Below are 22,687 nucleotides of genomic sequence, written 5' to 3' on the forward strand. Positions count from 1 at the left end.
ATATTTCAGGAAACATAGAAGCAACACCTTATAACTAAGATAAAGCCATCTTAAAATTACTATACACTATTTAAGATAAATTTTAACACAGGCATTGCAGAAAATACAACATTAATTACCAAGGCTGGTCATTAATGGCAATTATATAAATAGCTATACCCATCTGCTAGCAGTGTTCTGTTTTCTTTCCTTCTCTTTTTTCCTTCTCAAATAACAGTTCCTAAATCAAAGCTGCTGCATGTTCTTCAGTGTAGCTCCAGTCTCCTAATAACAGTTTGAACTGACTTCCACCTGAGCAGCACATTCGTCTAAGCAAACAGAAGTAAGATTATGCTTATATCTACCAAGTTAAACTGCAGTTTTATTAACATTGTATGGGTTAGATGAAGGGTTAAGCAAACATCCCATGTCCATTGAGCTGTTTAAGGTGTTTGCCCTGTTCCTCTGTCCATTCAGTCAGGTGTATGGACTACCCAAGAGGAGATGGGGACTGAGGTCAAAGCCCTGTTCTGGCCTCCAGAAATCCCCGAGGACCTTCTCTTTTCACAGTGACATCTGTTAGTGGAAGCAAAGAGAAGCAGGGGCTGAATTCTTCTGAGGATAATTACCATGACTGCTTTCCAAGGGGTTCCTCATGGTGTCTCCCAGAAGACCAATAGCAGAGGGAAGAGGGCATCAGCTCTGGAAAACAAACTGATCCACAGATAGATTTCTTTTCAGGCTTCCAGCCCATTTTTGAAAGCAAACAATCAGATTTATATGAGGAACAGCAGAATTGCAAGGTTAGCTCAAAGCTAGCTGGGAGAGAAGGAAGAGTCCAAACCTCACGTCCAGTACTGTGGATGTCTTTCCTGGCAAATCAATGGGAAGAACTGGGTACTGAATCTCCAGTACCACTTCTCTTCTGGAAGTCCTCTTGTGCTCTTGAGAGAGAACTGAGAGCATATGTCTTTTTCTGAGGAGCATACTGAGAGAACGTGTCTCCTTCACTGCATTTGCAGGAGCACAGCCATCAAACACTGGGGGGAATGGAGTGATCAAAACCTGGTGAAAGGCAGTCCTCAAATCCTGAAGGATTGCAGTGCTCAGATTCTGGATGGGTGGTGTTCTCAGTGTTTGGGGCAACATACATGCCATTAGCTGAAGCCAGAAGCTTTACAGAGTTTGAGCCCTGACAGCTTGGGTCTTTCTCCATCTGGAAGAAAAAGAGTCAGTTGAGTAGAAATCTCTTTAATGCCACTGTCTAGACAAGACTATGATACAGACACAAGAAAAGCACCCGGCCAGAAGTTGGCAAAGGTTGGCCAAAGAATATGTGGAAAGCAGTCAAAGAATATGTGCAAAAAGATCCTACTCCCCATCCTCCAGGAGAGAGGGAAGCATGGAGGGAGAGGGGCCAGGTTGGCTCCTCATCAAAGCAGCTGGTGAGCTAGAGGCTGCTGACCAGCTGATCACAGACACGGGGGCACCCTGAGCGATATCACTCTGTCAACCATCACATGCAGGGCTGGGTTACCCATGGCCGGGCCTTCGATGGGTGTATGGAAATGGGGGAGATGACAGACCCCTGGGTGACCCCTGCCTGCAGAGCAGCACCAATGGGTGCAAGTGCTCACAGCAGCTCCTCCGTTTATATCAGCTGCTCCTTCCTGCCTCTCTTTAGCACACAGCAGGAACGGACACCTGTGGTTAGAGCAGGGCTCGGGTGCTGTATGCAGCCTGCTGGGCTGCCCACAGACCCCACATCCCTGTCTGCAGGGGCAGAAGGGTGCAGCCCCTGCAGGCTGCTGGCTCTGCTCATAGCACCCCAGCTCAGGCTTTCCCACAGCCCCCAGGGAAAGACGTGGGTGTAAGTGCAAGGGACACGGAGGCACCCACAAGCATCCCCTTGCAGGAAGAGGTACCACAGGGAACTCTCCTACCTGGATAGCCAAATACTTTGGGGCAACAGGGCCTCACCGCCCACTCTTTCTCCTCCACGCTCAGATGCTGGGAGCGGGGCTTCTGGCCAACAGCTCACTCCTGCCTACACTGGCATCTGCCAGTAACACTGGGCAGAGCCACTCAAGCATTTTGGGCAGGGCTGGCTGCAGCTCTGCATGCAGGTAGAAAAGGGCCTGGACTTTCGTACCAATGGCAGTGCAGTCCCTGACCACAGCATGGGCCAAAAACACTGCCCTGCCCCAACCTGAACCTTGCTTCCAACCCACTGCACAATTCAACAGAAAGTTCTGTTAAAGCACTTGTTTGATATTTCATTCTAGTTCAGTTTTTGCTTTGTTCACTTGCTTTTGCTTCTGAATACCTTAACTCTCTGGACAGAGGAATATACCATTTTGTCAGCTGTTGCTGGGTTAGCTTCTTCGGTGTTTCTCAGCAAATCTTCACTCCTTTGCTCAGTGATGCTTGTACCATTTAGTTCCTGCATAGGACTTCCATCTGAAAGGAGAAAAAAAAAAACAACCACATTTAATTGAAAACAAACTCATAGTATGGACAACAATAAAGAGGGAGTTCAGATATCAGTTCATGGGCTGACTACTGACTGCCTTCCTTTAGACATTCTTCTGAAGCTACTCCTGGGACAGGAATGGAAGTTTTCATGGTATAAAAAAGAAATACACCAGCTCAAGTTTCAAAGTTCAGACAGGCAAAATGGCTTTGGCAAGCACACCAGCAGAGAGAGTTCATGACCAGTTGTCCTGGGTCTGGGCAGGGATGGGATTAATTCTCCCCAGGCCCTAGGAGGGACACAAGTATTGCATCCCATGTGAGCCATGCCCAAGGGGGAGCCGGAGCTGCCGGGGAAGGGGGGGGACAGGAAGTTGGGGGGGAGCAGGCGGTGACCCCCGGGGGAGAGAGCGGTGTGGGGCATCCGGATGCGGTCAGCGAGCGGCGGGGTACGTGATCACGGTTGTATATCCCTCTGTTATTGTTGTTATTTCTTGCTCTTTGTTCTGTTAAAATTGCCTTTTCTCAACCCGCCTTTTTATTTCGAGTTTCCCCTCCCAGCCGCGTGGCCATGGGAGCTCTGTTCTGTGCAAGCGGCTGCACGTGCTCCTTTGTTGCCGTCTGAGGCCAAACCACGACACCAGTGCCTACAGTTACAGCATTTCCACCTGAACATCATTACAACTCCCTCTGCAAAGTGTTCCCATTGTAGTTCAACTTGGTTTTGTCAGGCACTAGTTGATGAATCTAGTGCTGGGAGGAAAGTAGCCAGTCTGGGGACTCACACGAGGGTAGGGACTAGCTACAGGATGCTCTCTAAGTAATTACGGAGACCTGGGCTGAATAATAACCTCCATGAGGAAATATCTTGTTTAAACCAGAAAGCAAACAGAAATGTCTATGTTTCACAGCTGAAGCAAAGTTTCTAAAATTGTTAGATTTGTATATTCACTGAAAAGTCAGAAAAAGTGTAAATTGAAACCTAAGTCACTGCCATGCCTCTCAAGTAGAACATCTGAGTTTCACTTCACTTTACCCACTACCTTCATCACTTCCCATAACTACAAAACAAAGCAGGAAAGCAGCCCAAGAAGAGACATCTATTCCCTGAACCACCCAGCTCACACGGGATGCCTTTAGTGTTGCCGTGCTCAGCAGTCCCATGCAGGAATCACTTCTGTCCACCAGAGAAGCCACTGGACTCCTCACACACCCACTTCAGGGGTGACAGCAAGGTCTGCTCCCTTTGATCCCTTGCAGATCACATCTGAGTGTTGAGGGGACAGGCTCTGCAGGCTGATGACCTACATGTACCAAACACTGTGCAAGAGCCTGGCTCTGAGCTAGGGTGGAAACTCTTCCTACCAAGTGGGAGGAACTGTGCAAGGATCACACAGGGGAAGAAGGAAAAGAGCACGGGGGAGGACAGAAGGACAGACAGATGGAAGGAAGGATCACTGCAGTTAATACAGGAGAGATACTATCTGCCCTGCACAGTCTGAACCCACCTCCTCTGCCCAGAAAGCATGATGCCTAACAAACATGCAGGGCAATTGGAAGAAGGAAAAGCACCAGCCATCCCCAGGCAGTGAGTAGCTAAGTCTCTGCACACACAGCTGAAGAGGACACAACCCACTAGGTTTGGGTAGAAAGGATCTGAGACTGCAGAAAACTCATTATCTAGACAGTCCTAGTCCAGTGCACATGAGATTACCCTGGTATTCATGCTCTCAGGAGCTCTGAGTACTTTCAGTAATTTGGATCTTTCAAAATTGAGATATTTCTATGCTAAGAAAAGATGCCCTGTATTACAATATTTAGTTTAAATAAGACAATCAGGCCTCACTGAACCACACTCAGACAAATCACACTCTTGGCTCCCTCTCTCTAACTGATAGAAAGCCACACAGTGATGGATACTCACGTGTACACAGACTGTTTTCATTCCTTTCTTCACATCCCTCAGGATTGTCTCCTTCATCTGTAAGTATCAAACTTGCATGTCGAATGCTTGATTCTGAGATCCAAACTTAAGCCAAGGCAAGTAAAAAGCAGACAAATGCACTTGAAACATTTGCAGAAAGAGGTGAAAGAATTCATACTTAGAATCTCTCTCAATTCCCTACAGCTCATCCCTAGGTAGAGAAAGGCAAGGCTCAGGGGCACAAAACTAAAGATAATGGCTCTGACTTCAGTGCCTCTCTCTGGTGTGAACCATGGAGAGTATTTTACCCACTCATCATTGTGTATTTTTCAATCTCTTCATGCACTTCCCTTCCACCAAGAATAAAAAAGAGAATTGGGGGGAGGGTTTATCTGACCTTTCCTAACCCCAATCCTCTGCTTAGACTTTAAGCCTTTCAAATCACTACCTACTCCTTCCTGCCATCTGGGACAAACTACCTGTTACCTCCATTAGTGATGTGCTGGAACAACTTTGCATTTGAACTGCCTGGAGGCACTTTGCAATAACTATCAGCTTCTTGACACAGAAGGCCACCATCTTCCACCCTCTGGGCCACACAGACCCACTCTCTTCTCACCTCATGCATTTGCTGCAGGGACCCATGATTCTCATTCCTATCTTCCCCCCATTTGGGTGTGAGCTACTTAAACCCAACAAATCAGAAGATCTACAATTTGGACTAAGGTCTCACATAGGCCTTGGTGTCAATATGGAGCTCCTGATGGGGAGCACTGCCATCCTTGAGCCCAGTTAACAAATGCTCATCCGCACAGCTCCAACGGTGACATGGTGTCTGGGCTTGGGGAGGTCACATCACATTCAGGCCAGGGTCACTGACTCAGGAGTAAATACAGGTGTCCCACCAGTGTTCTGCTCCCAAAAGGGACTGAACCCAGATGAGCCCCACCAGGCAAAGGTATGAGGCCCTGTTTTACCAGCCAACATCCCACCTCCAAATAACAAAACCATCTCTCAGCAGACCAGGCAAACAGGAAAATGGCAGCTGCTGGGACCTCCTAAGGCCTTGCCACAGACACGTGGGACCAGCCTGGACATTTTCAGCACAGGACCTCAGCAGCAGGCAGGGCTGAAAGTCCTCCCATCAACATGGAAAAGCCTCAGGCAGTCAGTCCCTGCAGAGCCATGTGCCATTACCAGCGCTGACAGCAGTGTAAAGCTGCAGCCTGCTAGTCTTAACCTAACTCATCGTAGAAACTATGTTTCCTGAAATGCAGAGAGCTAGAGCTACACACAAATCGCTATTTAAATTGAGTTTCTGTATTCTGAAAGTGTTGATAGGATTTCTTACCCGATTTGTCTTTGCGCTTCCGAAAATGCCATATCAGTGCAACCAAGGCAGTAATAATTACAACTCCTAGTGACACTATGAGCATATAGAATGGTACATGAAGATTTCTTCCAAATGTCTCCTTTTCCTCTACAAGGAAAATTCAGTTGTAAAAAACACTTTACTTCATCCTGCTGTACTATGTTAGCTTTATTGATCTTAATTATTTTTGTAACATCCTGTAAGAACATTAATTGCCAGAAAGCTGACTTGCAAAATGAAAGGTTACCTTCATTTTCTCTAACAATTCTACAACCAAAGGGCTTCTCTTCACAAAACACATATGGGAGCCTGTAACATGTGACATTGGGACAGCCCTTAGCCAGCAGCCTCTCTTTCTGCCTCACACCACCGAGAAACGTGTAAGGTGTGCTAAGCATAGCTAGTGAGATATACTCACACATGAGGCACTTTGGTATCACTGTGTGATACCAGGTATACCTGTAAGTCTCTCTCTATCACTCCCGTTGGCTTTCTGTATCACAGAAAAATCCAAGCAGTACATCAGCCTTGTGTTCCAGGGAAGCACATGCAGTGCTGATGCAGTGCTCCTGCCATTTCACTGGGAAGCTAGGATGTCACTGCCCAGAACTGTGCTGGCCCACGAACACAAGAGTCTGTTGGCATTAAATGAGGCAGAAGAGGCAAGCAGGAAGTGTGAATTATTTTTTTACAACAATTGTTTTTCTCTCTCAAATGTGTCCCTTGCTCGGCAAAAAGTCTAATTTTAGCCCAGATGAAACAGCAGTATCAATTTAACTACACTAGTTATACCTCTTACATTGTTAAACTTTGGAGAAAACTAGAATTATAGGCAGCATTTAATTAAAAATTCCCCCACCAGAGTAACCCTTGCAGATGTGAAAGTGGGTTTTTTCTGCAACTTGGGGGATAGTCATGAACTCAAATTCAGCAGAAAGTTCTTCTGATGCATCTAAATCAGCAATTATCTGAACAAAGGATATGGCATCTACAGGCTCAAAAAGTCATTTTCTATCACAGTTCATAATATTTTCAAAATATATCAGAGTAACAAACCAGAAACAAAATGACACTTTCTGCCAGCCTAGTCTTTGGCTTGAACAGTCACACTGGCAAAAGAATGCCCAGCTTTACCCAACAAGGCTTACCCTAGCTAGTCTTTGTCTCATCCATCTGTTAATTAGCTAACTGCTAGTTCATTTGGGGCACGCCCATATGTAATCCATCTGGGTTTGTGTATTGAATCTGGATGCAAGGAAAAAAAAAAACAACCAACCTAATTTGCTTAACAGAGCCAGCATTTTTAAGTGATACTCACCAACTTTCACATCAGCAATGCATTCATAGACAGTTCTCCCATCTCTGTCAGTCAGTTCTATAGAATAATTGCCACTGTCATGTTTCTGAATCCTGTCTAGTCTGAGACTGTAATGAGACACAATCTCAGACCTATTAACATACTCCTCATGGTACCAAAACCAAGAACCATTTGTCCGAGCAATTTCTGCGTTTTCTTTTTTCCAGACTACCTGGAAGAAGTGTTTCAGCTTTGTCTCCGTTACATTCAAAAATACAGATCCACCAGTCAGTTCCGTGATTTCTTGGGATGTTTCCACTCCTGGGGACAGAAAAATGTAACTGCTCATTATTGGGATATTTTACATTCCACAGAGAGTGACCACAAGCAGGAATATTGCTTGTATCTCTTGTTAATTAGAAGTGTTCTTCCTTTGCTATAGTTATCTGAAATATCAGCCTGAAACCAATACAGAGAGATTCACTATAATACTGCTTTAATATCTTAACTTGTAATAAGACAGATTATTTTTTTTTCCATTTTAATAATGTTTCTTCCATTCCATGTGCCTGCACAGATTTTCCTCACTACAACAAGGTGGGTCCAGGGCTGGATAAGCTATAGGTTAAGGGGTCTCTGCCCAGCCTTAAAACATTAATCAGTGCTGTCTGCACAAGACTTGTGTAAACTGAGAGCAGCCCCTTCATACTTTGACTTCATTATGGTCTCTGCTCTTCCTGCAGCTCACATACATACCTCAGGCAGGGGTAAAATACTACCCCACGAATGCTGAAGCAGCAGCACAGAGCTTAAGGTGAGCTGCAAAACCTCTAGGGTAGGTGGGCACTACTTAGCTCACACCGACCTCTGAGTCTGCAGGGGTGCAGGGTCACTGGTAGCACAGGAACCAACCCTGTACCTGTGAGTAAACTGCTCTATGCCAGCTTGAAATTGTACCCCACGTGCACCCTCAAAGCACCCACCACCCTCCTCTCAACAAGAGATAAGGACAGGAAATGAAGGAGGGCGAAGGGAACCTGAGGAAGGACACACACAGATTTAGGAGCTAGAGCACTCTTTCAAAAAACTGACATAGACCTGCTTACGCCTCTGTTCAGAGTGTAGTTTTACATCACACCTATGAGCCAGGTCTTCTTGCAGACCCCTGCACTTTGGAGAAGGTTTGAAATGCAGCTGGACTTCCCAAAATTAACTTCTAAAAGACTGCTTTAGCAACATGAGAACCACCCTTAGGCACACAAATGCCCCAAACAGTCATTCCAGACATTAACCTGCAAATATTACCAGACATTAACCTGCAAAAATCTCCCACCTATACAAACTATGACATGGGAATGACAAGGGTGGATTGAAGCCTGGGTTCTTGTTACAAAGGGCAATTTCAGTTGAATTCAAGCATTAGGCAAACCAGGAGTTCAAACCCTAGTAGCACCCTCTGACAATTCTGGGTTTTACGGGATTTTCCTATACTTCTATTTTTCTCTGTGCTTGCAAGTGAGCCATCAGCATAGTCTGGCCCAGGGGGAAGTGGACCACTCTAGGCTCTCCATCTTATTGGAATTCAGAAGCCAGAAACCTTCTGAACACAGGCCCTGAACAAGAAAACCTACCAGAGTAGCACACACCATTTAAGTGCTGTTTTCAGGATTTGCCATACAAATGAGTGCACCTCCTTCCTCTGCCACCCCCAGGCAAACTACACTTCTAGACTTATGTCCTAGGACACAGCTACACTCAGAGAGTGGAAGGGAAGAAATATGGGAATGTTTATCCAGATATTTAATTCCTCTACAAAATACACGATTTGAGAAAAGACCTCAAAGACAAAACAAGGCACACAAGCAGTGCAAAGCCATCTACTGAAAATACATCATCACACATGCATTGCACACTCAGACTTACTGTTCAGTTCCAGGTTAAAAGTTTCCTGATGCAAATACGTGCCATCCTCAGCATATACATCTGCCACATACTCTCCCTCATCCCCCCATTGCGTGGGGCAACGGCTCAAGCTGCCGTTGGGGAACATACGGGTTCTGTTCCAGTAGGTCACAGAGGCATTTTCTGTCTGTTTTATCTTGGCCACTCGCTGGTTGTCCTTCCTCCAAATGACATGGACGTACCCGCCTGACTGCACGCAGTTCAGGTCAAAAGTAACACAGTCACCTACGTGCCCTCTGACAAGGTGCCCTGTTGAAAGGGAGCACACACATATTTACCTAAGGGACACACAGGACATCATATATATTTGCAAAAGCAAATTTCAAAAATGAAATCTTTTACTACCTTGGAAGCATTTCCACACAGGCTTTCAAATTATCTACCAGGAACCTGCATGCAGCCAGAAACCTCTTTCTTTTAAGAGGAAGGCAGGTAATAAATTAAGTCCCTGAACAGTTCCTTGAGAACCATGAGAAGGTCCGTTTTCCTGTAATGCTGAGAAAGCATTTTACTTGGATTTGATTTAGGAATGGAGAATCCTACTGTGAGTGTCGCAAGACATATCAAGAACGTATTATGAATCAGCACCCGTTACATGTATTAAAGCCTAGGGATACATCTAAAATACCATCTTCAACACTGTCCAAAACCCAAATAGTAACTTTTAACAGCTTTCCTACAGAACTGGATCCTGACATTCACAATAGCTGCTATGTCAGAAGTGGAAACAAACCCTATGCCATAAGTTAAATCTGGTGTCTCTGAATTATAAAATTATTGGAGTCTCAAGGTCTGAATGAAAGCAAGTCCCATGCAAATGGTAACTGCTTGCTTCTGAAAGCCAACTGCTTCTGAGCAAAGATTGTTTTGCCCTGACAAGTGAAGATTCTGCTTACATTGAAACCACCTGCCATAATATAGTTCAGTTGCTTAGCTACTTCAAAATAAGATAGGACGCATCTCAAACAGCCTAAAAGACCTCCTGTTTGTCTTTTTACCCATCCAATGGACAAGAAGGAAAAAAATTCTCAGATTCCTACCTCCAGGAAACAGAGGAAGGGCATTAACTAAAAGGCACAAAAAACCAAGTGGCCTCAAACAGCACTGTCAACAGAACCCTGCTTGACTTCAATAGTTGTGTTAACACATATTTCAAAATAAACATCTAATTTTTCTAGCTGGTAAATTCAAGCACTGGATAAAGAGACAGAAAACCAAAATTTGAAACAGAGTCTAAAATTAGCACCCCATAACTAAACAAGGAAGCTCATAAGAGCTCAGCACATTTAGAAGCTTAAATGGTTGGGTTTAAAAGTCTAACTGTAACATCTTGTTTTTAGACTCATGGCACAAGTCTAGATGCTAATTGCAAGTGTAACAAATGTTTAATCAAAAATATAACATGCAAGTGTTCTCATCCAGATTATCAAATGAACTCAAAAACAAAGGCAGAAGCTGCCAACTATGAATACATAATCTGTGCATCGTTAACATAAACAAGTGTCTGATCCAGGCAGCCCAACACAGAAAGACAAGGACTTTACAGTGAGAATTGACACCTACCATGCACGTGTAGCTGAAATTGCCTTCGGCAGAGACAATGCTGGGAGCTGTTGCACACCATGGCTGCGTACCATCCTGCATCCTCCTTCCCAACCACGCGGAGCCCCAGCGTCCCATTAGGAAAGACACGAACATGCCGGTCATGCTCGGGGTTGCTGGACGTACAGTGCTGGGAGGATGTATTCTCCTTGTGCCAGCTGATCCGAGAAGACCGCTCCAATCGGGGATAGTCAAGGTCAAAAATAACATATTCGCACACTCTCGCATCTATCCTCCTCACATCACTGTGAGCTGGAAACACAGCACACACAGACAGAACTCATTACCAAACAGTGCAACGCAATTACAGCCATCAGGCTGAAACTGACGTGGGTTTGAGAACATCACCTGGGAGCTGGGATTTAAGAATGAAAATTGGGATCAGCTTCCAAAGCCAGCTACTGAAATGTATGATCTCAAACTAATCACTAAACCCTGTTTTGTCCAAAGGCCATAGATTACATACAGACGGTTTTGTACTAGTCTTCCTCCTTAGCAGTTTCATAAAGCTGAAGTGAGAAATTTCTTTTAAATCTTCTAAGAGATTTTTGATGAAGTAAAGCCACAAATGGCATAACCTGATACATGTTGAAAAGGATTCCTGACAGCTAATGAATCAGTCATTTTTATTCTTTGTAAATACAAAGACACGACTAATAACTCATACTCAATTAATAACATCTAAGAAGCCAACTCTGTCAAATTGTATTGGTTTTATTAGTATTATCTTGCTACAGTTTATTACAGCATTCCTTCAAACATTAAATCTTTAAGAGGAAGCTGTATGCTTAATTAATATTCTATTTTTAATTGCTTGGCTTTTTTGTATTCCAAATATACTGACGTCATTCCATTAGCTGAGGTCTTTTATTTCCCATTGGAATTAATTTCAAGCAGAAGCTACTTACTCTCAAAGTGCAGCAAGCACTTTGAGAACACAATTTTGTTTCAACCCAACACTCAAATGTTGTCCTGGTCCTGCAGATAATAAACTCCACGGCATAAACCTCTAAGAACGCATCCACACCAAACCAGATTTCCCATCCCAGTTTAGCATAAAAGCATGCTGCTACTAGGAAATTATTAAGAATTAAATACGTTTTCTTACCTTCAAGAATAACAAGTGCACACAACGCAGCCTGGAAAGTAAAAATTGGGAACATCTCAGAAGTGACCTTTTCTTTGCTATTATGTATATACTTCTTTATGGGCGTGTTCACCAGGAAACCTTTAAATCCCGCTAGCTGAGATGCCTACTGAATATGGCTTGAAGAAGATGAGGAGAAATATTTAAAGTATTCTTGCATGCTAATCATTTCCTTACTGAACCTGACCTATTCTCAGATAGAATAGCTATTATGTTAAAAAAAAAAATAAATCCTGTGGTTTCAACCACTGTCAGAGCAGTATCAACTATGAACTTGTGGGTAAGCTTCACATTTTTCCACGCCATGCGTTGACAGTGGAGGTTAGCACTATCAGACAATTTTTCACAGCAAAAAGAAATCCAGATAAAAGGTGTAGCTGCAGGTCAGCAGAGGAAGATTTATGGCCGGGGATGGAGTTGCATGTCATAGAATCATAGAATCATCTAGGTTGGAAGAGACCCTTGGGATCATTGAGTCCAACCATTTACCCTACTCTACAAAGTTCTCCCCTACACCATATCCCCCAACACCACATCTAAACAGCTCTTAAACACATCCAGGGATGGTGACCCAACCACTGTACAACTGTCTGTACAACTGCTCCTCCAGCCCTCTACAAAAACACTCCAACACTGCAAAAGCTCTTATTTGTGTCTGATAAGGTAGCATGGCTTTATCATCAAAAGTATAAGGATGTCTACAACAATTAACTGTGTCACAGTTACCTGCAGTATTGGAGCTTTCCCTAAGAAAACAAAATTTATGTAAACTAGGGGAACACCATACAGCAACCCAAAGCAGCATCACCTGTCCTGCTCAGCTTCCAGTTTTGCCTGAGTGTGTACATGACCAACCAAATGAAGCCACAGGAGACAGCGCAATGCACTTCTTGATGTGCCAAAGGAGCATACTTGAAGAAGACAAACTCCTGTGAGTCTCTAGAGAAGTCCATGGTTCCATCACATCTGACAGCTGAGTGGTCACCTCAGAAAGTAAATTTATTTTTGGACTTCACAGCATCTGATTTCCCAGCCTGACGGACAGCCCAGAAATTAGGGTGAAGTTTCCCTTTGCAGTACCTTCAGCCCAACACAGCTGCAACTTAAGCAGCAAATTACTGACTGATCCTGTCTTTGCTGCTGCCCTGTTTTTCAACAAGGAACAAGGAAAACTGCTCGTAGGGCAGAGCTGACACCCAGGATGGGCAACAAAATGGACAGAACTTCTGGGGAGGAGAACAGCTTGTCTCTCTTTCTGCTTCTCAAACAGAAAGGGGGGTCTGCCTTGGACCCAAACTCAGCAAGTACTGGATCATATAAAAGCATGCATCCAAGAGCCTTAAAATGAAACAAATGTCAGCTCTCACACTATCTAAAATAACTGCTTGCTGTGGTTCACACTCATACAGAAATGAGAGATATCTCAAAAGGAGAGATATCTGAAAGACCTCAGCCTGCCTAAAAATATATGCAGCTATTCAATCAACAAGTCAAGCACTTCTCATGTGCAGGACTTACCAAACAGCCTCCATAACCTTTGTTGCTACCTTCATTGGATATGCGTTTGACCACAGAATACAGCTTTGTGGGCCACCTTTACTGCCTTGTTTCAGCAAATATGGAGAATGCGAAAACCACAGCACTCCAGAAAAGACCAACCTATGATTACACATTCAAAAGATAAGGGAGGAAAAAATGCAAACTAGCTTTTTTCAACATAAAAGCATTCAAATTAATAGCAAGAAACAAGCACAAAAAGCCAGAAAATACAGTAAACCATGCACAGTGCTGCGCCAACTCAGAGATATAAATGAACAAGGTGATTTAATGAAGCCAGATAAATAGCTGGAAATCTGTCCGTGCCATCTGGAGCAAACATCATTCAGCTTCAAAAGATCTCTGAAGGAGAACAGCTAAACCAACAACGAGCATCTTTGGCCGTAACAAAGACGGACAGCGTGCTGCCTCTGATGTGCCCTTCCCAGTATCAATCCTTGCAGTAGTCTACAGCTAGACCAGTTAAATGGTCTACTTGCACAAGCAGTGCAGGTCCCCAGAGGCATCCATTCAACCTACTGCAGAAGTACCAGTGATGGCGCAGGGCCTCTTCCTTCCTGCCTGCCATGCTAAACTGGTGATGATCCTTGTTATGTGGAAAAATGGCAGCATGTTTACTGGGTAGTTGGTAAGCAGCTAAGTCTTTACATAGCCCAGAATATCAGCAAGACTTGCTGGATGGTGGTAGTTGGCATTTTAGCTATTGCTTTATCCTGGTTTCAAAGTGGAAAGATGTTGACTTGCACTATTAGTCACACTGGTCTCATTAAAGTCAGTGTGTCCTTCATTATTCTCATGCTGTGACGAAGACGTGTGTGTGCATGCAGGTGAACATGTGTCTACGCACATATTTATGTGCGACTGTATTTGAGCTTTTTGTTTTAAGCTTTGTCTTGCTTGTTTGACCCTCAAGGAATCGTCGTAATCAGAGAAGGCTCAAAAGAAAACCAGCTGAGTGACTCCAGCCTCCCTTTGATAGGCTTGCCATGCAAAACCATCACAGAGTACTAGCCTCCAGTATTCTCACAATTACCTTAACTGTTTAAAAAGCTTACTTTGTTAATCATTTTTTCTCAGCACCCACAGACCACTGAAGCCCAAACAATTTGCATGTACCATTACCTTTGGGCAGATAAGGCATGTGCATGTAATTTCAGGTAGTTCCACAGTTTCACTTAGAACTTGTCAGCCGATCAGTTCCAATTGAAATGAAGCCACAATGGGACCCGAGGCTGCCATCTTTTACTTTGCATAACACAATTACCCTGATGAGAACGACAAAATACATATTTAAACAAATAAGCACATTAATATAGCTCAATTCCTGGATCAACCGTTACCCAAAATGAAGCAATTCAACACCAGAATGCCTGAGGGAAGAAATGGGGAAAGACTGCCCTCTTCAGTACACAAACACCTTATTCCCCAGATATGCGAGAGCAAAAAACAGCTTTCTTAACACACACTGGGACATTTTTCTAATTGGAAAAAAAATAAAGCAGAGTTCTTTAAAGCTCTACAGACAACAAGTTGCAAGTTCTCTCTGGTGAAAAACAAGCTTTCAAATATAGATAATCAGCACCTTATTCATAGGTTGGTAGTTCGGCAGATAGGGTTGTTTGCAGATACAGAAAACTCAAGAGAATGAGAGTAAGATATTTACTAGAATACTGTGTTCAGACATTGCAAGGAAAAGACTAAAAAAAAAAAAATCTGTAAAAGAGTGATGTAAATTATATCAGAAGTTACACTCCTGAGGTAAGTGGATCAGAATCTCACAGCTGCAACCATGTGGCCACAAAGTTGCGGATACAACCTTTAGTCAAAGGCTGTCAGGCCACAGATAAGCTTGACTTGGGAAGGGTCTCACAGAGGAAGGAGGCATCACCCCACACTGGCCTCTCTTACAGGCAGGCCTGTAGGTGAATCTTCAACATGACTCGGGATGGCAGTCCTTCTTCAGCAACCACGGAAACAAACCTCATTTCTTAATGGCGACAGGCAGCGTAGGCCAAAAGGAAAGCCCCATTTTGCCTTTCCCATCAGTGCCTCACAGACACAAGGAATACTTTGCCCTCTCCCTTGTGGGTCCTCGAAGCCTCACACCCGCAGTAACCCACCACCACAGCCACACTCCTTCAGCCCACAGCCTCTTCCCAGCCCCATTCCACACCACTCTCTCCGAACAGCTGCCCCCCTGCATCACCCCCTTTCCTTCCACATCTCTTCGGCCCTTCTCCAGGCCGGCTCCCTCCGCACCGCGCCTGAGGCGAGGGGACCCCGTGGGGACACGGGGGTCCTTGAGCAACCTGCTCTAGTGGGAGGTGTCCCTGCCCTTGGCAGGGGGGTTGGAACTAGATGATCTTTGAGGTCCCTTCCAACCCAAACCGTTCTGATTCTTTGACACCTACCTACCTCCCTCCCTCCCTCCGGCCGCGCGCAGCAAAGCGCCCCTGACAGAGAAGGCCCCCCCCCCCGCCAGGACGAGGGAGGAGAAGCTGAGACGCAGCACCCGCCGGGGAGGCGCGGAGCGAAGAGGCGCTGGGCTCGCTAATATATAATTAAAATGTAATGAAATAACCGGCTCCCCGCCCGCCGGGTCCCTACTGCGCATGCGCGCCCTCCACCGCGCGCCTCCTGCCCGGCACCTGTTCGCGCCCCGGGCTTGGCCGCCGGGGGCTTATGGGTATCGCAGTCCAGCGCCGGGCGGCGGCGGGGGCTCGGGGGCGGCGGCAGGACTCCACTTCCCATGGTGCGCAGCGGCCAGCGGCGGGCGGCGAGCTGCGGCGGTTAGCGGGTGGCGCACGCCTGGCGGGCGGTCGGCGGTTGGGCAGGCGGCAGTCGCCGCCAGGCGGCGTGTCCGGGCCCCGCTGCCGGGCCTTGGCCCGCTAACGAAAAAACCTCACCTGGGGCCTTGCCTCCCGACGGGGAGCCAGGTGTGGGGGCTGGCTCCGCGGGTGCCGGCGGGGCTGCCTCAGAAGCAGGGGCTCCCGGACTCGTCCTGAGGGAGATACGGACATCTAGTGCTCCTGTCTGTGAGAAATGTTCTTTCTCGTGGCTAACCGCTTTTGAGAATCACAGAATCTTCATGGTTGGAAGGGACCTTTGAGATCATCAAGTCCAACCACAAAAAAAAAACCCAAACCAAAAAAAAACCCCACCACACCCACCCACAGACAGACACAAACCAACAATCCTGGGCACTACAGCATGCCCTGAAGTGCTCCCTGTACATGGTCCTTAATACCTCCAGGGATGGCGACTCCACCACCTCCCTGGGCAGGCTGTTCCAGTGCCTGACCATTCTCTCTCAATAAAGTAATTCTTCCTAATATCTAATCTAACCCCCCCCTGCCGCAACTTCAGACCATTTCCTCTGGTCCTGTCATTATTCCCTTGGGAGAAGAGGCCAACACCTGCCTCTCTACAACCTCCTTTCAGGGAGTTGTAGAGGGCAATGAGGGCTCCCCTCAGCCTCCTCTTCTCCAAACTAAACATGCCCAGTTCCCTCAGCCTCTCCTCGTATGACTTGTTCTCTAGACCCCTCCCCAGCTTGGTGGCTCTCCTCTGGACACGTTCCAGCACCTCAATGTCCTTCCTGTAGTGAGGGGCCCAAAACTGAACACACCGCTCGAGGTGAGACCTCACCAGTGCCAAGTACAGAGCCACCATCACTTCCCTACTCCTGTTGGTCACATTGTTCCTGATACAAGCCAGAATGCTGTTGGCCTTCTTGGCCATCTGGGCACACTGCTGGCTCACGTTAAGCTGGCTGACCACCAACACCCCCAGGTCATTTTCTGCTGGGCAGCTCTCCAGCCACTCTTCCCCAAGCCCTTTATAATGGTTCCTTGAAAATTCCTGGTTATTCCTAGATATGGGGGGGGTGGGGGCAGAGGGGTCATCAATTACTCCTTCAGTTACAGACACATTCAGGGAAGACTGAACGCAAGGGCAAAGAACTGGCCACAGCCATGAAATGGGGACTGGAGAAATGGAGGCTGAGAGGAGATCTTACTGCTCTCTACAGCTACCTGAAAGGAGGTTGTAGCAAGGCCGGGGTAGGTCTCTTCTCCCAAGTCACAGGCAATAGGACAAGAGGAAATGGACTCAAGTTGCACCAGGGGAGGTTTAGGATAGATATTAGGAAAAGATTCTTCACCGAAAGGGTTATCAAACATTAGAACAGGCTGCCCAGGGAAGTGGTTGAGTCACCATCCCTGGAGGTATTTAAAAGATCAAAAGATGTGGTGCTTAGGAACGTGGTTTAGTGGTGGACTTGGCAGTGTTAGGTTGATGTTTGGACTTAATGATCTTAAAGATCCCTTCCAACCTAGAGGATTCTATGGCTCAAAGTGTTAAGCAAGCCCTTGGGCAGCACTCTGCTAGCACAGAGAAGCATCACCTGCCACCATCTCATGGAAGGCAATCTCCCTTTCCCGTGGTATGAGGAAACAGGCTGCATAGGGAAGTAAAAAGATTTAAACTAACTAGCAAACTGTTTAAATTGTATCTGTCTTCTAAAGTTGTGATAAAATTCAGCATCTGTTGAAAGACTCTTCAGTCTACTTTCCTGGTTGCTTTCAGTCTTTGAGGTTTCTCCAGTTCTTGGCTCGTACTCGGCTTTGTAAGAGCGTAGCCAAAGCAATAAATCTAGGCAGCAGGTAATTAAGCAGTCAGCAACTGAGATAAAGGCAGTCATTCCTTTAACTGACAAGTTTTATTGGGTATGTACGTAAGTACATAAAACATAACCTCTGATAACAAGCTTGCACCAGGCCATTGGCCAGCTGCCTCGAGTGCCTCAGGAGCTGGAGGGTTGTCTCCAATGAATCATGCAGAGATTCATGCGGGTGTGTTTGCTTGTTCTTCTAGTCCTCTCATACATTTTTTCCCAGTTTCTCCATACTGGGAATGCCTCTGCTTACTCACTGGTTGATCTTTCTCCCCCAGCTGTTACACTCCTTTATCTCTACAAGGGTTTTTTTTCCTTATCTCTCTCCATTTCACTTGAGGAGTCTTAAAAATCACACAGTGGGAGCCACAATGACAGATACTCTCTGTTTTGGGTGAGGGGAAGGTCCGTCACAGGTTCCTTACACTAACCTTCATGCATGTCAGCTACAGATTGCTCGCCTACAAGAGTGTACCTAGGCAAACCCCCAATGGTTACTGCGTTTTACAGGGGAGTTTACTCTGTCAAATAAGAGTAAATCTCTTCCGCTACATGTTACTTGCCAAAGTAAGTAGTGAATCAGGTACAAAAACATGACTTTGATTTTGCATCTCATATGTAATTGGCCAAACACATTGAGGTTGATTTCTTCAAAAAGGGAGTGTGTATAGTCATTTGTAAGCAAAATAACATATTAAAAATAGCAGATCCATGGATGTGCACCCATTTTTTTTATTATTATTTCTATTTGGAAAATCTAATATATCCAGTCTGGGTAAGCATGAACGTAGCAAGAAGTTTGTGGCAACAAAGGGTTGCTATTCCTGGGCTGCCCTGATTATGTGTATGTAACAGCTTTGATGGCCATTTTGGTCCCAGTCAGTCATAGCTGTCCTTGAGTCTCCTGGCAGAAAGCTCTTTTTTCTGCATCCATTTTTAAGGCTGCTAGCAGATTTGAATCAATGCAAGAAGCATAAAGCAGCAGTTACTACCAAGACACAATATGAATACCTTAAGCTGGAATCTGGAGTACTGGCATGTATTTTAGTCTGAAGAATGTATGTCCCTGAAACACAATGAAATTGCCCCGATCTACTGAAAAATGGAACGTGACACAGTGATGCTGCTAAGCTGTTTGGCACTTCGCTTGTTCACTTGCTTTTTCCATGACCACGTCCCTAGATTGGGGCAGCTGTATTTTAGCAGTGATATAGCATCTGCTTGCTTTCCAGTTTTTTTAATCGGTCTAAGGATATTTTGCTTCCTGTTGTTTTTTTCCTTGAAATACAATGGAGATGTGGAGATACTCAGAACCTGACTGGACCTGGTCCTGGGCAGCCTGCTCTGGCTGGCCCTGCTTAAGCAGGGGGTTGGACTAGATTATCTCCAGGGGTGCCTTCCAATCTCCACCACTCTGTGATTCTGCAATTCCCGTATCAGAAACTATCAGGGAGGTGAGGGAGCTTTAATACTTCAAATCCAAACCAAGGGATGCCATTATCTTCTTGGCAAGCACTGCACTTAACTTTTTGCCGTGTTAACAAGCAATCTTATGTAGGCTACAGAAAACTGCGTGCACTGATGGAGCTGAAATACTTGGAACAGTGTTTCCTGTCAAATGGGTTTGAAGAAGAGTAAGACAGCAAACTGTTCTCGTTTATTTCTCTTTTAGCAGCTGTGCAGCGTCGGTGCTCTACATATGGACGATTGTCACTCCACACCAAAAGCTCTTTAAGTGTAGGTGAAAAGAGTTGGTCAAGACGCCAAGTTTAAGAAACAATCTTCAGTGGGCAGTCACAAGTCCTTAATAATCTTCCTTCCTTCTATTCAGTTGGCAGTTTTGTTGAGGGTAAATGAATTGCTGTAAAGGCTGTTGGGGAGGTATGCCACTCCTTTTGGCACTACAATACCAAGAGAAGGGTAAAGCTGAAGGTTACCTAGAGCTTACTGCAAAATGGAAAATAGTTATTCCCATACGTAGTATTTCTTTTCTACTGTCATTCTCACCAGGGCTTTTTCATTGCTTTTCTCCAACAATCTCTTCAATAGACATGGGGGTTCAGTCATTTCAGCTGTTTAATTATTGTGGGCTTTTTAAAAACAAAATACTTTTAACACTAAAAGCATAGAAGCTTTTAAAACTACATTGGCTACATCAGCTTTGCCAAAACAAAAAAACAGAAAGGGGGCTTCTAAATCACTAGCCAGCTGAAGTTCAAATTCATCAAACATGGACATTGCTCTGGAGTAGTGAAAAATGGAGCCAATGCTTGACGTGGTGGTGTTTCTGAACTAATAGAGGTATTTTGAAATGCAAGAACTTTCTCTATAGCATGTCTAGATTCAGGCAGTCGTATTTTAATAGTGATCTAGAAAATGCTGGCTTACCATTTATGTCAACCTTTGCTTCTTTCTCTTTTCCTTGAAAAATGATCACATTACCCAATTTGTGCACTTTTTAATCTTTATGCATATTTAAGACAGCCAAACCCTTTTCTGAAGATTTCTCCCAAATTACCAATTTTTAATTACTGAATTGTCTGCAGGATGCTACATGTACATTAACCCATAATTGCCCACATCTTGGTCAGAGAATCACAGAAATGTTGATTGGAAGAGACCTCTGGAGTCCCACCTCCTCCTGCTCAAAGCAGAACTATCAGCAGCACCAGATCATGGCTTTGTCCAGTCACATTCCCAAAAACCTCCAAGGATGGAGATCCAGCAACCAGCATTAACTTCCTCTTTCATTCTTTTGCATACATTTGTACTTTGATTGTGAACATATTGATCTTCCACCCCACATGCTTCTAAGCAACTGTGCTATATGCTACAAGCAAGACAAGGATACAGCAACGGGCCTGTCGCTTGTACTGTTTTGTAAATTGATAGCACTATGTTTTCCCTTTTATTCTATTTCAGTATTCCCATCTTGTTTTGTTGACGACCATTTCTCCATCTGTCCACAGCCAGTGAAGTTGCAGACTGTGAGTCTAATGAGCCGGTATCAGTCATCACTTCTCCAAAAGAAAGTCTTTAATGCAAATTGATGCTTAAACCTTAACAAACAAAGCCTCAACATGGCAAAACGGATCTCTTTTCATTTATCTTACTGCAATTTTGTACAGCTTAAGGCACAAGGTGGCTAAGGTTTCTGACTAACTCAAATCACTTGTGGCCTGCTTGAAGTGGAAAGAGAATCAGCAGGCTTTGAAAGTATTTTTCACTTCGCTAGTAGCAAAGATTTCCAGATTCCTGGAAAACCACTCCTGTCTGTGCCCTCATCTGAGTCCTTATCTCATAGCCAGCCTATTTTGTACCACTGCTAAGCTCCTACTACCTACTTGGGTGTTTTATCTCCCAGAAAAGTTGGGTAATTTTCTATATTATCACCTTGGAGCAAACAGTGGCTTGAAAAAACCACCACCCAAAAAGGCAGTGTATTTACCAGTTGGGATACAGGGGGAAGGTGAAAAGCTGCTTGTTTTTTATGACTTCGTGGAGCAAAGTGCATCAGCTGTCTCCTGCCTGTGCCTGTGGCCACAAGGTGGCCTCCTCCGTGTTCAAACCCACTCCTGGTCCCCTGGCAAAGGTGGCAGGGAAACCCGAATGTCACCATGGTGAGAAAAGAGCAAACATCCAGGTCACTGCCGCAGGAAAAGCTGTGGTCTCACAGATGGCTCATCCCCGTCAGGCCTGAGGTGCAGTCCCCTGGAATCAGACCTCTGACCGCATGAGGCTGAAGGAACGAATGCTATCAGGGCACACAAGAATGTGGCCAGCTGGGATAATGCTGGTGGCCTGTGCCGCAGCGGGGGTATGGAAGTGGAAAGGCCTGGTTTATACTGGTGAGCAGGTCTAAGTGCAGAGCCACAATGGGAATTGCCTGAGGAGAGCGCTGGCTGGTACACCCCAATGCACCAGCTCTCAGACCAGGCAGCTGTGTCCCAGTGCCTGAAGGGGGTCTCCAGGCATGAGTTCAGAGCTGCAGGGGCCCAAGTTAACCCTTTCCTATGGCACCTACTGTGTAGACAGAACTTCCTCTCGTAAGTCTCATAAGAACTCGTTTATTCACCTAAGCTCTCAGGTTTCATTTCACAAAAGCATGTGTACTCATCTACCTTCTTCCCTCCAGGTACAAGTTTAATGGAGAAATTAAGGAGAGCAAGCACCATGTTGTATAATGATATGTGCATTTCTTTCCCCTGGGGAAACTCCAAACAAGACACTAACTGCAGAACAAAGTGACTCCCCACCCTACAAGGCCTGCTGTCCTCACGAGGAGCTGCCCAGGCTCCTGCGTGTCCTGTTGTCTACCCCAGGCAAGCGCTACGCTCCCCACTTCGGCCGCTTCCCTTCTGCCCTCAGGCTCGGCTGGACGCCAAGCACCTGACTGCGCGAAGGGAGGCAAATCCAGCTCTCTGCAAACGGGCCGTAAAGCCACAGTGCCGTTTCAAACCCCCGGGAGCGCCAGGAGCTGCCCCTGGGCAGAGCGCTCCTGGAGTTAAGGCTGCGGAGCAGCTACAACCGCAACAATCCCTCCCTCCTGCCGCCAGACCCCGCCGCGCAGCCTTGCCTTCCCTTCCTTCCCTCCCCCCCCTCCCCAGGGCGCTGCCGCGGGGCGCCCAGCCCAGCTTACCCCCGCAAGGGCTGCGGGGCCGCTGCGGGGCACCCCCCCCAGGCTTCGGCTCCCGGCCCCG

General features: G+C 45.7%; 1 protein-coding gene across 2 annotated transcripts; it reads right to left on the reverse strand.

Annotated features, from left to right (window-relative positions):
- Positions 1–36: 36 nt before the first annotated feature.
- On the reverse strand, positions 37–22,684 carry LOC106891046. 2 transcript variants are annotated; one of them, XM_014947235.1, is made up of 11 exons: positions 22,627–22,684; positions 14,435–14,577; positions 13,274–13,414; positions 11,717–11,747; positions 10,570–10,860; positions 8,968–9,255; positions 7,066–7,365; positions 5,727–5,855; positions 4,376–4,480; positions 2,306–2,439; positions 37–1,195 (listed from the first exon to the last, which is right to left on the reverse strand). In XM_014947235.1, the coding sequence occupies exons 5-11, from the start codon at positions 10,628–10,630 to the stop codon at positions 1,013–1,015; spliced, it is 1,200 nt and encodes a 399-aa protein (XP_014802721.1). In that variant the 5' UTR covers positions 10,631–10,860; positions 11,717–11,747; positions 13,274–13,414; positions 14,435–14,577; positions 22,627–22,684; the 3' UTR covers positions 37–1,012. The 2 variants fall into 2 exon arrangements, with proteins under 2 accessions (XP_014802721.1, XP_014802723.1); XM_014947237.1 differs by lacking the exon at positions 13,274–13,414.
- Positions 22,685–22,687: the final 3 nt, after the last annotated feature.

The sequence above is a fragment of the Calidris pugnax genome, unplaced genomic scaffold (assembly GCF_001431845.1).
Source record: "Calidris pugnax isolate Ruff unplaced genomic scaffold, ASM143184v1 scaffold95, whole genome shotgun sequence".
In the NCBI taxonomy this organism is placed as follows: Eukaryota; Metazoa; Chordata; class Aves; order Charadriiformes; family Scolopacidae; genus Calidris; species Calidris pugnax.